This window comes from Ornithorhynchus anatinus, chromosome 2 (assembly GCF_004115215.2).
Source record: "Ornithorhynchus anatinus isolate Pmale09 chromosome 2, mOrnAna1.pri.v4, whole genome shotgun sequence".
Taxonomy (NCBI): Eukaryota; Metazoa; Chordata; class Mammalia; order Monotremata; family Ornithorhynchidae; genus Ornithorhynchus; species Ornithorhynchus anatinus.
Window position 1 is genome coordinate 105,599,447 of NC_041729.1, and position 12,033 is coordinate 105,611,479.

General features: G+C 50.2%; 1 protein-coding gene across 2 annotated transcripts in view; it reads right to left on the minus strand.

The window, feature by feature from the left end:
* The window catches only part of DSE (dermatan sulfate epimerase), a 56,170-nt gene that overhangs the window by 24,742 nt on the left and 19,395 nt on the right, over positions 1–12,033 (minus strand). The window contains exon 2 of one of the 2 annotated variants that reach the window (XM_029053974.2): positions 8,352–8,820. In XM_029053974.2, the coding sequence (XP_028909807.1) occupies positions 8,352–8,767 (416 nt within the window). In that variant the 5' untranslated portion in view covers positions 8,768–8,820. Of the gene's footprint in view, positions 1–8,351; positions 8,821–12,033 lie in introns of those variants that run through there. The other variant, XM_029053977.1, reaches the window with a different exon arrangement.

Here is a 12,033-nt window from a genome sequence, read left to right on the forward strand (position 1 = left end):
GATGAGCCGGGCAGCGGAGTGAAGAATAGACCGGAGCGGGGCGAGAGAGGAGGGAGGGAGGTCAGAGAGAAGGCTGACACAGTAGTCTAGCCGGGATATAACGAGAGCCCGTAGCAGTAAGGTAGCCATTTGGGTGGAGAGGAAAGGGCGGATCTTGGCGATATTGTAAAGGTGAAACTGGCAGGTCTCGGTAACGGATAGGATGCGTGGGGTGAACGAGAGGGACGAGTCAAGGATGACACTGAGATCGCGGGCCCGAGAGACGGGAAGGATGGTCGTGCCATCCACGGTGATAGAGAAGTCTGGGAGAGGACCGGGTTTGGGAGGGAAGATGAGGAGCTCAGTCTTGCTCATGTTGAGTTTTAGGTGGCGGGCCAACATCCAGGCGGAGACGTCCCGGAGGCGGGAGGAGATGCAAGCCTGAAGGAAGGGGGAGAGGACAGGGGCGGAGATGAAGATCTGCGTGTCATCTGCGTAGAGATGGTAGTCGAAGCCGTGAGAGCGAATGAGTTCACCGAGGGAGGGAGTGTAAATGGAGAACAGAAGAGGGCCAAGAACTGACCCTTGAGGAACTCCAATAGTTAAAGGATGGGAGGGGGAGGAGGCGCCAGCGAAGGAGACCGAGAATGACCGGCCAGAGAGGTAAGAGGAGAACCGGGAGAGGACGGAGTCCGTGAAGCCAAGGTGAGATAAGGTGTGGAGGAGGAGGGGATGGTCGACAGTGTCAAAGGCAGCAGAGAGGTCAAGGAGGATCAGAATGGAGTAGGAGCCATTGGATTTGGCAAGAAGGATGTCATGGGTGACCTAGAGAGAGCAGTCTCAGTAGAGTGGAGGGGACGGAAGCCAGATCGGAGGGGGTCTAGGAGAGAATGGGAGTTAAGGAATTCTAAGCATCGATTGTAGACGACTCGTTCTAGGATTTTGGAAAGGAAGGGTAGTAGGGAGATAGGGCGATAACTGGAGGGGGAAGTGGGTTCAAGAGCGGGTTTTTTTAGGATGGGGGAGACGTGGGCATGTTTGAAGGCAGCGGGGAAGGAGCCATTGGAGATTGAGTGGTTAAAAATAGAAGTTAAGGAAGGGAGGAGGGCAGGGACGATGGTTTTAATAAGGTGAGAGGGAATGGGGTCCGAGGCGCAGGTGGAGGGGGTGGCACTTGCGAGGAGGGAGGAGATCTCCTCCGAGGATACTGCAGGGAAGGATGGGAAAGTAGGGGAGAGGGTTGGTGGGGGGAGGGGAGAGGCGGAGGGGTGACTTTGGGGAGCTCAGACCTGATCGTGTTGATTTTCGTGAGGAAATAGGTGGCCAGATCATTGGGGGTGAGAGATGGGGGAGGGGGAGGAACAGGGGGCCTAAGGAGAGAGTTAAAGGTCCGGAACAATCGGCTACAGTCACCAGGGGGACTAGAGGTACCTAGAGGATACCCAGAAGAGTGCTCTCAACACAGTGAGAGTGCTACAGTGCTACAGTCACCAGGGGGACTAGAGGTACCTAGAGGATACCCAGAAGAGTGCTCTCAACACAGTGAGTGCTCAGTACAGTGCTTTTGGCCCCACGAGTGCTCAGTGCAGTGCTCTGCACCCAGTGGGCACCCAGTACCACCTGGGCACATGGTGGTGCTCAGTGACACAATTGTCCCTTAGTGTACTGAAGAATGTCCTCGGGTCATCGCCTGCTTCCTCCTGCCCTACAGGCCTGAAATCCACAGGCTGGCAGCTTTGTAAAAACCTCAAACTGCTCAGGGCCCCAAATCCAAACTGCCTCTCTTTCCCTCAGGTAATGCTTTCCTGATTTTCCAACACTTACATCCCCAAGGCTGCAATGATGTCACTACTTTTCTCAGGGATTTATGCTCTGATTCACAAACCAAAAAAGCATTACAAATGAAGGGAAGAAATGGCTCACCCCAGCTGCAACTCCCCTAGGGCCTCTGGTCGAAGGGGATGAGGGGGAGGGAAGGCAGGGGAGGGGAACTACCCCTCTCCACCCCTCCTTGCCCCCCAGGCAGGGCAATACAGTGCCATGTTCAGATTTCCAGGAATTGGGGCGGAGGAGGAGATAAGAGAAATGACCAGAAACTTACGTTTTAGGGAAAGGTTTCAGGCAGAAAAGGGCAGGCAGCTGTACTCTGATCCACAGTGCTGCACCCAGGGGCCCGGGATTCATTGTGAGGGAGGGGTGAGAACGTAAGAGACTTTTGGGGGATAGGCGGGTTGGGAGGTTGGGCAGGCAGAGAAGAGCAAATGGGGTCAGAAACTCCCTATTTTGGGTCTTCCCAGCTGCTCGGAAGCTCTGAGGGCTGGTCAGAGGCCCGAGGGGGGTGTGGGTGGGAATGAAGAGACCAGGCAGCTAGAGGTGACTGGTGTGTTTATATAACTTGGGCTGTTGGGAATTAATTGTGGAAGGCTTGTTGGAGAAAGTGGGATTTTAGAAGGGCACTGAAAAAAAGGAGGGCCGAGTTCTACTGAATTTTGGCCGGGGGGGAGGGAGTTTCTGTCTGGAGGAAACAGCATGAACTAGGCAGGAAGATAGAAGAGTTAAGAAAGGGATTCAGGAAGAAGATGAACTTGGGAAGAATGAAGAGAGTGATCTGCGGAATAGTAGAGAGGCAGTGAGATCTAATGGAGAGAGCACAGGCCTGGGAGTCAGAAGGATTTGGGTTCCAACCCCGGCTCTGTCACTTGTCTACTGTGTGACTAACATTCAGTAGTATTTATTGAGCGCTTACTATGTGCAGAGCACTGTACTAAGCGCTTGGAATGAACAAGTCGGCAACAGATAGAGACAGTCCCTGCCGTCTGACGGGCTTACAGTCCAATCGGGGGGAGACGGACAGACAAGAACAATAAGTCACTTCACTTCTCTGTGCCTCAGTTCCCTCATCTGTAAAATGGGAATTAAGACTGTGAGCTTCACGGGGGACATAGACTGTGTCCAAACTGATTACCTTGTATCTACCCCATCACTTGAAATGTTGCCCTGGCATACAGTTAGCACTTACTTAACAAATACCATTAAAAAAAAAGGAGTTGGTGAAAAGAACAAACATATTAAGGTAGGAAAGTTGGGAGTGAGGCTCGAAGTTAATTGAGAGGAATTTTTTGCTTGAAGTGGAGAGGAATGAGAAATGAGGAACAGCACTGCCTAGTGGATACAGCCCAGGCCTGGGAGTTAATAGGACCTGAGATCTAATTCTGACTCTGCTATGTGACCTTTGGCAAGTCACTTCACTTCTCTGTGCCTTAGTTGCCTCAACTGTAAAATGGGGACTAGGGCTGTGAGCCCCACTTGGGACAAGGACTGTGTCCAACTGATTAGCTTCTATCTACCCCAATGCTTAGTACAGTGTCTGAAACACACCCTCCCCGCTCACCGCTCCTCCCCCTCTCCCTTCCCCTCCCCTCAGCACTGTGCTCATCTGCTCATTTGTATATATTTTTATTACCCTATTTATTTTGTTAATGAGATGTACATCCCCTTGGTTCTATTTATTGCTATTGCTTTTATCTGTCTCCCCCAATTAGACTGTAAGACCATCAATGGGCAGGGACTGTCTCTATCTGTTGCCGAATTGTACATTCCAAGCGCTTAGTACAGTGCTCTGCACATAGTAAGCGCTCAATAAATGCTATTGAATGAATGAATGAAACACAGTAAAAACTTAACAAATACCATTATAAAAAAGAAGAGAGTTGACAGAGAGGAAATAAAGGCAGCAAGTGGAAAATGACCAGTGCCTGGAGTTTGGACAGGGATGGGAGCAGAGAGATTGCGTTGGAGGAGGTGGAGGGGAAACTTGAGCACTCAATGAATACCACTGATTGATTGATTGATTGATTGATTGAGCAGGTTTGAAGGAAGAAGGGAAGGAGCCGTTAAGAGACTGAGAGGTTGAAACGAGTAATTGTAATAATAATAGCTATTATGGTATTTGTTAAGCGCTTACTAGGTGCTAGAAATTGTATTAAGTGCTGGGGTAGATACAAATTGGACTGGACACAGTCCCTGACCATCATGGGGCTCACAGTCTAGACCCCATTTACAGATTAGGTAACTGAGGCAAAGAAATAAAGTGTCTTGTTCAAGGTCACACAGTAGAAAAGTGGTAGAGTCAGGGTTAGAACCTGTGACCTCATGACTCCCAGGCCTGTGTTCTGTTCACTGCGCCATGCTTCTTCTCTTATTGAATGCTTACTGTGTGCAGAGAACTGTACTAAGTGTTTAGGAAAGTACACTACAACAATAAGCAGACACATTCCCTTCCCACAGTGAGCTTACAGTCTAGAGGGGGAAGACAAACATCAATACAAATAAATTATAGATCTGCTTATACTGTATCTACCTCAGTGATTATTGCAAGTGCTTAAGAAATCCCACAATCATTATTATTGCTATTATTATTCCAGCATTTACCCACCCACCCCATGCCAGTTGAAAATCTCTGTCCGTGATGGCCCTCGTGTCCCAGAAGGATCCCCGCGAGCTGACCCAGTCCAGCCAGAGTCTGTTGCCCCACCTCCTGGCTGCCTGGCCCTTCATGAGCTGGCCTGCTGCCCCTTGAAATCAGAGCTACCACAATCTTCCAGATGGAGGGTCTCACAACCCAAGTACCAGTATTCTGACTCAGGAATGACCTCTCTGGCACACACCCCCCTCACGAAGCTCCAGGAAATCATCTGAATTATCTGTGCAAGGCAGGAAGCAGTGTGGCCCAATGGAGAGAGCACGGGCCTGGGACTCAGAGGACCTGGTTCTAATCCTGTCTCTGCCACTTGCCTGCTGTGTAATCTTGGGCAAATCAATTCATTTCTCCATGCTTCAGATACCTCATCTGTAAAATGGGGGTGATATCAATCACTGAGAGCTTACTGTGGGCAGAGCATTATATTAAGTGCTTGGGAGAGTACAAAAATAACAGAGTTGGTAGATACGTTCTCTGCCCACAGTGAGTTTACAGTCTAATGAATAAATTACAGACATTAATATAATCACAGACATGTAAATAAGTGCTGGATGACTGAGGGAGGGGTGAACAAAGGGTGCAATTTCAAGCACAAGGCTGTCACAGAAGGGAGTGGGAGAAGAAGAAATGAGGGCTTAGTCAGGGAAGGTCTCTTGGAGGAGACATGTTGGCAGAAAGGTTTTGAAAGAGGAGAGAGTGATTGTCAGATGCAATCTGAAGGAGGGTGGTACAGGCCAGAAGCAGGATGTGGGTTGAGGGGTCGGCAGTAAGATAGATGACATAAAGGTACAGTGAGTAGGTTGGCATTAGAGGAGTGAAGTGTTTGGGCTGGGTTGTAGTATGAAATCAGGGAGGTAAGGTAGGAGGCAGTAAGGTGATTGAGTGCTTTAAAGCCTATGTTTAGGAGTTTCTGTTTGATGCAGAGGTGGATGGGCAACCACTGGAGGTTCTTGAAGACTGAGGAAACAAGGACTGAATGGTTTTGTAGAAAAATGAGCTGGGCAGCAGAGGGAAGTATGGACTGGAGTGGAGAGACAGGAGGCAAGGAGGTCAGCCAGGTGGCTGATGGAATAATCAAAGGCGGGATAGGACAGGGTCTTAGATCAGTGAGCCCGTTATTGGGCAGGGATTGTCTCTATCTGTTACCGAATTGTACTTTTCAAGTGTCGAAGCAGCGTGGCTCAGTGGAAAGAGCATGGGCTTTGGAGTCAGGGCTCATGAGTTCGAATCCCAGCTCTGCCACTTGCCGGCTGTGTGACTGTGGGAAATCACTTAACTTCTCTGTGCCTCAGTTCTCTCATCTGTAAAATGGGGATTGACTGTGAGCCCCACGTGGGACAACCTGATTCCCCTATGTCTACCCCAGCGCTTAGAACAGTGCTCGGCACATAGTAAGCGCTTAACAAATACCAACATTATTATTATTATTATTATTAAGTGCTTAGTGCAGTGCTCTGCACATAGTAAGCGCTCAACAAATACTATTGAATGAATGAATGAATCAGTGTGGTAGCACTCTGGACGGAGAGTAAAGAGTGGATTTCAGTATAGTTGTGAAGGTTGAATTGATTGACTGAAAATGTGTGTTAAATGAGAGATGACTTAAGCTAATGCCAAAGTCGGTGGTGCTATCTACACTGATGGGAGAGTCAAGGGGAGGACAGGGTTTGGGTGGAAATACGAGAAGTTCTGTTTTGGACATGTTAAGTCTGAGGTGTTGGTGGGATATCCAAGTAGAGCTAACATGAGAGCAGGAGGAAATCCAAGACGAGAGAAATCATAGCTGGAGATGTAGATTTGGGAATCACCTGCAAAGAGATGGTAGTTGAAGCCATGGGAGTGAATGAGTTCTCCAAAGGAGCAGTTGTAGACGGAGCACAGAAGGGACCCCAAGAACTGAACCTTGAGGAACTTCCACAGTTAGGTGGTGGGAGGCAGACGAGGGGCCTGTTAAAGAGACTGATAATGAGCAGCCAAGGAGATATGAGGAGAGGCAGGAGAGGACAATGTCAGTGAAGCCAAGTTTGGGAAATGTTTCTAGGAGAAGGAGGTGGTCAACAGTGACTTTCCTTTAGGTTTTTAGCTCATTGTGGGCAGGTGACGTGTCTACAACTCTGTTGTATGGTGTTCTCCCAAGCGCTTAGTACAGTGTTCTGCACACAGTAAGCAGTGTGAAGCAGAGATGCAGCATGGCCTAGTGGACAGAGCACTGGCCTGGGAGTCAGAAGGAGCTGGGTTCTAATCCCAGCTCTGCCACTTGTCCACTGTACGACCTTGGGCAAATCACTTCAGTTCTCTGTGCCTCAGTTCCTTCACCTGTAAACCGGGAATTAGGACTGTGAGTCCCAAGTGGGAGATGGACTGTGTCCAACCTGGCTGGTGCTGTCCTTGAGGAAGCGAGTTCTGGTGGAGCGAGGTGGACGTGGAGCTGTTTACTCCAAGGTGAGGTTGGGCCCTTTCAGCTACAATGGGCTCAACTCCTTGCAACTTCATCCCTCGCTTCATTCAGGAGCCTGGCCTCTCATCACCACGGGACTGAGACGTCGGGATCCACGGGCAGAGGTGGGGGTCTTCTAGCCACATAGGCCATCCTTTTCCCTCCTGACCCTGTGGGGGCCAAGCTCACCCAGGCTGGAGAGCAGGACGACCCCAGCAACGGCCACTGGGGAGGTCTGCATGGTTCATAACCGAGGACAGCCTTCCCAGTGCTGGCATGGTTCCAGATTCTATGGTGTGATTCCGGCACTTCCCACCCAAACCCTATCCTCCCCTTGGTTGTTCTCACCACTGTAGACAACACCACTATCCTCCCTACCTCCCGAGCCCATAACTTGGCTCTGTTCTTGACTCATCTCTCTCATTCCACCCACGTATTCAATGTGCCTCCAAATCCTGTCAATCCTATCGTCACGAGATTGCCCAAATCTGCCCTTTCCTCTCCATCCCAACTGCTACCAAGCTAATCCAAATACTTATTCTATCCTGCCTTGACTACTACATCTGACTCCCTGCGGACCTCCCAGCTTCCTGTCTCTCCCCACTCCAATCCATACTTCACTCTGCTGCATGAATCGTATCAACAAAAACATTTAGTTCATGTCTTCCCCTCTCCAGAAAGTCCAAGGGCTGTCCATCCACCCACACATCAAATAGAAACTCCTCATCATTGGCTTTAAAGGACTCAATCAGCTTGTCCCATCCCACATCACCTCACTCATCTCCTACAACAGTCCAACCCACACCCTCTGCTCCTCTAGTACCAGCTTACTCACTATGCCCCATTCTCATCTTATTGCCAACCCCTTTCCCAAATCCTTCCCCTAGCCTGGTTCTCCCTCCCTCTCCATATTTGCCAGACAACCACTCTCCCAACTTTCAAAGTATTACTAAGATCTCATCTCCTCCAAAACACCTTCTCTGATGAAGCCCCCTTTTCCCCGGCTAGCTCTCCCTTCTGCGTCACCTATGCACTTCAATCTGTGACATCTGGAAATTGGCTATTTGCCCAACCCCACAGCACTTATGTGCGCCTCTTTAAATTATATATGATAAATGACTTATTCATAATGCTATCTGTCTCCCCCCTCTAGACCGTAAGCTCATCATAGGCAGGGAATGTGTCGCTAATAGTGTACTCACCCAAGCGCTCAGTACAGTGCTCTGCCCATAGTAAGCACTCAATAAATATGATTAACTACTTTGTATCTACCCCAGTGCTAAACCCAATGCTTGGCCCATAGTGAGGGTTAATACGTGCCATGACTTGGCTAATGCTAATCAAGGCCTTCTTAGCCAGTTCCCTCGGTCTTCTCTCCCCCGTCCCCAGCTCCTCCCCAGCTCCCTGCCAGGGCACCAGGGGGTTGCGTTAAGAACACAAAGACCCAAAATCTACCAACTAGGCTGCGCCGCCATCCTCTCCATGTACTCCTTGGCCATCTCGCGGGCCTCGCTGTGGTCGGGGTTCAGGATGCAGAACATGGCCAGGGCGCCCAGGTTGTTGCCGTAGATCTCGTTCCAGCGCGCGCTGAAATCCCGGGGGTCCCAGGGGGGCAGGTACTCCAGAGGGCTGGCCAGCATGGTCTGGGCTGCCTCCGCCAGGCGAGCCGCGATATGCCGATGGGTGCCGGCCGCCTGCAGCCGCAGGGCCGCCACCTCACGCCCGGAGAAGTAGAGCATGGGGTGGCCGTCGTAGTCCGCGTGGGCAAAGGGGACCGTGGCGTTAGGGCGGGCGCCGGTGGCGTAGGCCGCCAAGGAGCAGACCAAGTGGAAGAGGAGTACCCTGGGAGCCCCCCGGGGGGGAGCCTTCATCGTGACATGAGATCTCCGAGGCGCCTGAGCAGCCTGACCATCTTCCAAAGGTCCTGTAGGGAGAGAACGACAGGAGAGGGTGGCTTAGTGCCAGGAGCAGGGCCCCATGGGGACTGAAATGCCATCGGGTCCTGATTAAGTGCTGCCCACCTCCCCAACCAGTGCTCTGCCTACAGTAGGCACTCACACTCTTAATCTGCACTTCACAGATGAGGGAACCGAGGCCCAGAAGTCAAGTGACTTGCCCGAGCTCACACAGCCGACAAGTGGCAGAGCTGGGATTAGAACCTAGATCCTACTGACTCCCAGGGCTGTGCTCTTTCCACTAAGCATGCTACTTCTCAGGGATTAGTACCCAGGTCCTCTGACTCCCATGGCCTGAGCTAGGCCATGTCGCTTCGCTGCTCTTAGACATTTAGAACCCAGGTCCTCCTGACTCCCAGGACCGTGCTCTATCTACTAAAGCCACACTGCTTCTCTAATGCCCTCTGAGATGGGGGTAAGAATGGCTTCTCTCTGCTGCCCTTCTCACCGCCTCCCGTCCTCTGCTGTCTCCCCATACTTTCCGTGTGGGTCCTGAAACTGGGACGTGGGGAGCATTTCTGTTGCCCTGGCAGAGACCCCACTTCGCCAGGATGCAGAGATCAGGGTCCAGCGAGTGAAAGATGCAGCTGTGAGCAGCAGCCATTCACAGGCTGGCTCAATCTTAACCTAGCTCCACCATTTAATAATAAGAATGATAAATAATAATAACAGTATCTTGTTAAGCACTTTCTATGTGCCAAGCACTGTACTAGGTGCTGGGGTGGACACAAGCAAATCAGGTTGGACACAGTCCCTGTCCCACATGGCGCTCACAGTCTCAGAAGTGAAGTGCCTTGCCCAAGGTCACACAGCCGACACGTGGCGGACGCCAGAATCAGAACCCATGACCTTCTGACTCTCAGGTCCATGCTCTATCCATTACATCTTGCTGCTTGTCAAAGATCACTTTCTTATGTGTGACCTTGAGCAAATCACTTCGCTACTCTGTGTCTCAGTTTCCTCCTCTGTAAAATGGGGATTAAGATTTCTTCTCCTTCTTGCCAAATCCAATGGCCTCTACACCATCCTAATCCTCCACGATGACTCAGCTGCCTTTGACACTGTCGACCATGCCCTTCTCCTGAACACATGATCCAACCTTGGCTTCAGGGACACTCCATCCTCTCCTGGTTCTCTCTCTCTGGCCATTCATTCTCAATTTCCTTCATGGGCTTCTCCTATGCCTCCCGCCCCCGAACTATAAGTGTCCCTCAAGGTTCAGTTCTGGGTCCCCTTCTATTCTCCATCTCTACCCACTCCCTCGGAAAACTCATTCACTCACGTGGCTTCAACTACCATCTCTATGAGAATGATACCCAAATTACATCTGCAGCCCTAATCTCTCTCCCTCTCTGCAGTCTTGCATTTCCTCCTGCCTTCCTTCAAGACATCTCTACTTGGACGTCCTACCATCGCCTCAAGCTTAACACGTCTAAAACAGAACTCCTTATCTTCTATCCCAAACCTTGTCTTCCCCCTGACTTTCCTATCACTGTAGATGGCATCAACATCCTTCCTGTTTCACAGGCCCATTAACCTTGGTGTCGTCCTTGACTCCTCTCTCTCTTATTCAACCCACATATTCAATCCATCACTAAATCCTGTCAGTCCCACCTTTACAACATCTCTAAAATCTACCCGTTCCTCTCCATTCAAACTACTACCACATTGATACAATCACTTATCCTATCCCACCTTGATTACACTACCAGCCTCCTTGAAGACTTCCCAGTCTCCTGTCTCTTCCCACTCTAGTCCATACTTCACTCGGCTACCTGGATCATTTTTCTACAAAAATGTTCAAGCAACTCCAGTGCCTGCCCATCTGCCTACGTATCACAAAAAATTCCTGACCATTGGCTTCAAAGCACTCCATCACCTTGTCCCCTCCTATCTCACCCTGCTACTCTCCTACTACAACCCAACCTGCACACTTCACTCCTCAATGCTAACCTTCTCACTGAACCTCAATCTTGTCTATCTCACCACCAAACTCTTAGCCGTGTCCTGTCTCTGGCCTGGAACACCATCCCTCCCCCACTTCAAAGCCTTACTGAAGACACATCTCCTCCGAGAGGCCTTTTCTGAATAAACCCTCCTTTCCTCTTCTCCCACTCTCCTCTGCGTCTCTTTGACTTCCTCTCTTTACTCATTCCCACTCTCAGTCCTACAGCACTTATGTACATACCTGTAATTTATTTTTTTATATTAATGTCTGTCTCCCCCAGACTGTAAGCTCACTGTGGGCAGGGAATGTGTCTGTTATTTTGTACTCTCCTAAGTGCTTACTACAGTTCCCTGCACACAGTAGCACTCAATAAATGCCACTGAAAGAATGAAGGAAGGAATGAATGTCTGTGGGCCCTATGTGGGACTGCCCCAGTGCTTTGTACAGTACCTGGGACATAGAAAAGGGCTTAACAAATACCATTAGAAAAGTATTATTAAAATCACATCTTCCCCAGGAAGACCTCACTGACTAATCTCTCTTCTCCTCACTCCATTTTCCATCCCTACTGCCTCACCTGTGCACCCCCTAAGCACTTACCCCAACTGTAATTTATTTTAATGTCTATTTCCCCTGCTATAGCGTAAGCTCCTTGAGGACAGGGATCAAGTCTACTCATCCTTTTGTACTCTCCCAAGTTTTTAGTGCCATGGTTTGTACAGAGTAGGCACTCAGTAAATATCATTCATTGACTAGGGAAGAGGCAGGGATGGGTATGTGTGGAGGGGTAGCACACCCCTGAATGTCTATAAACACTGGTCTTCTAGACTGCAAGCTCACTGTGGGCAGGGAAATGTGTCCGTAATAATGTAGTCCTGCAAGCGTTTAGTATGGTGCTCTGCACACAGTAAGCGTTCCATAAATATGACTGGCCGACTGACTGGTCCCAGCCTGCTCCCCACACTGTCGCACCCATCACCCACGGGAGGGAGGCTGAGATGGAGACCCTGGTTGAAGCGAGCAGCTGGATGCAGGAGGCAAGAGGGTTACTCCAGGACCTGGGGTGCATCCTGCTGGGTGGAGGGGAGGTGTCCTGTTTCCCCTCACACTCTCACATTCTCGTTGGTCAGTTTGCAAAGGGGGCTTTAGAGTCATTTGGCAAGTGAAACCAAAGCTCGGGCCTGGTCTTGCGCTGGCTAGACAGTCTGTCCGACTGACTCAGAGCTTGCTGGAG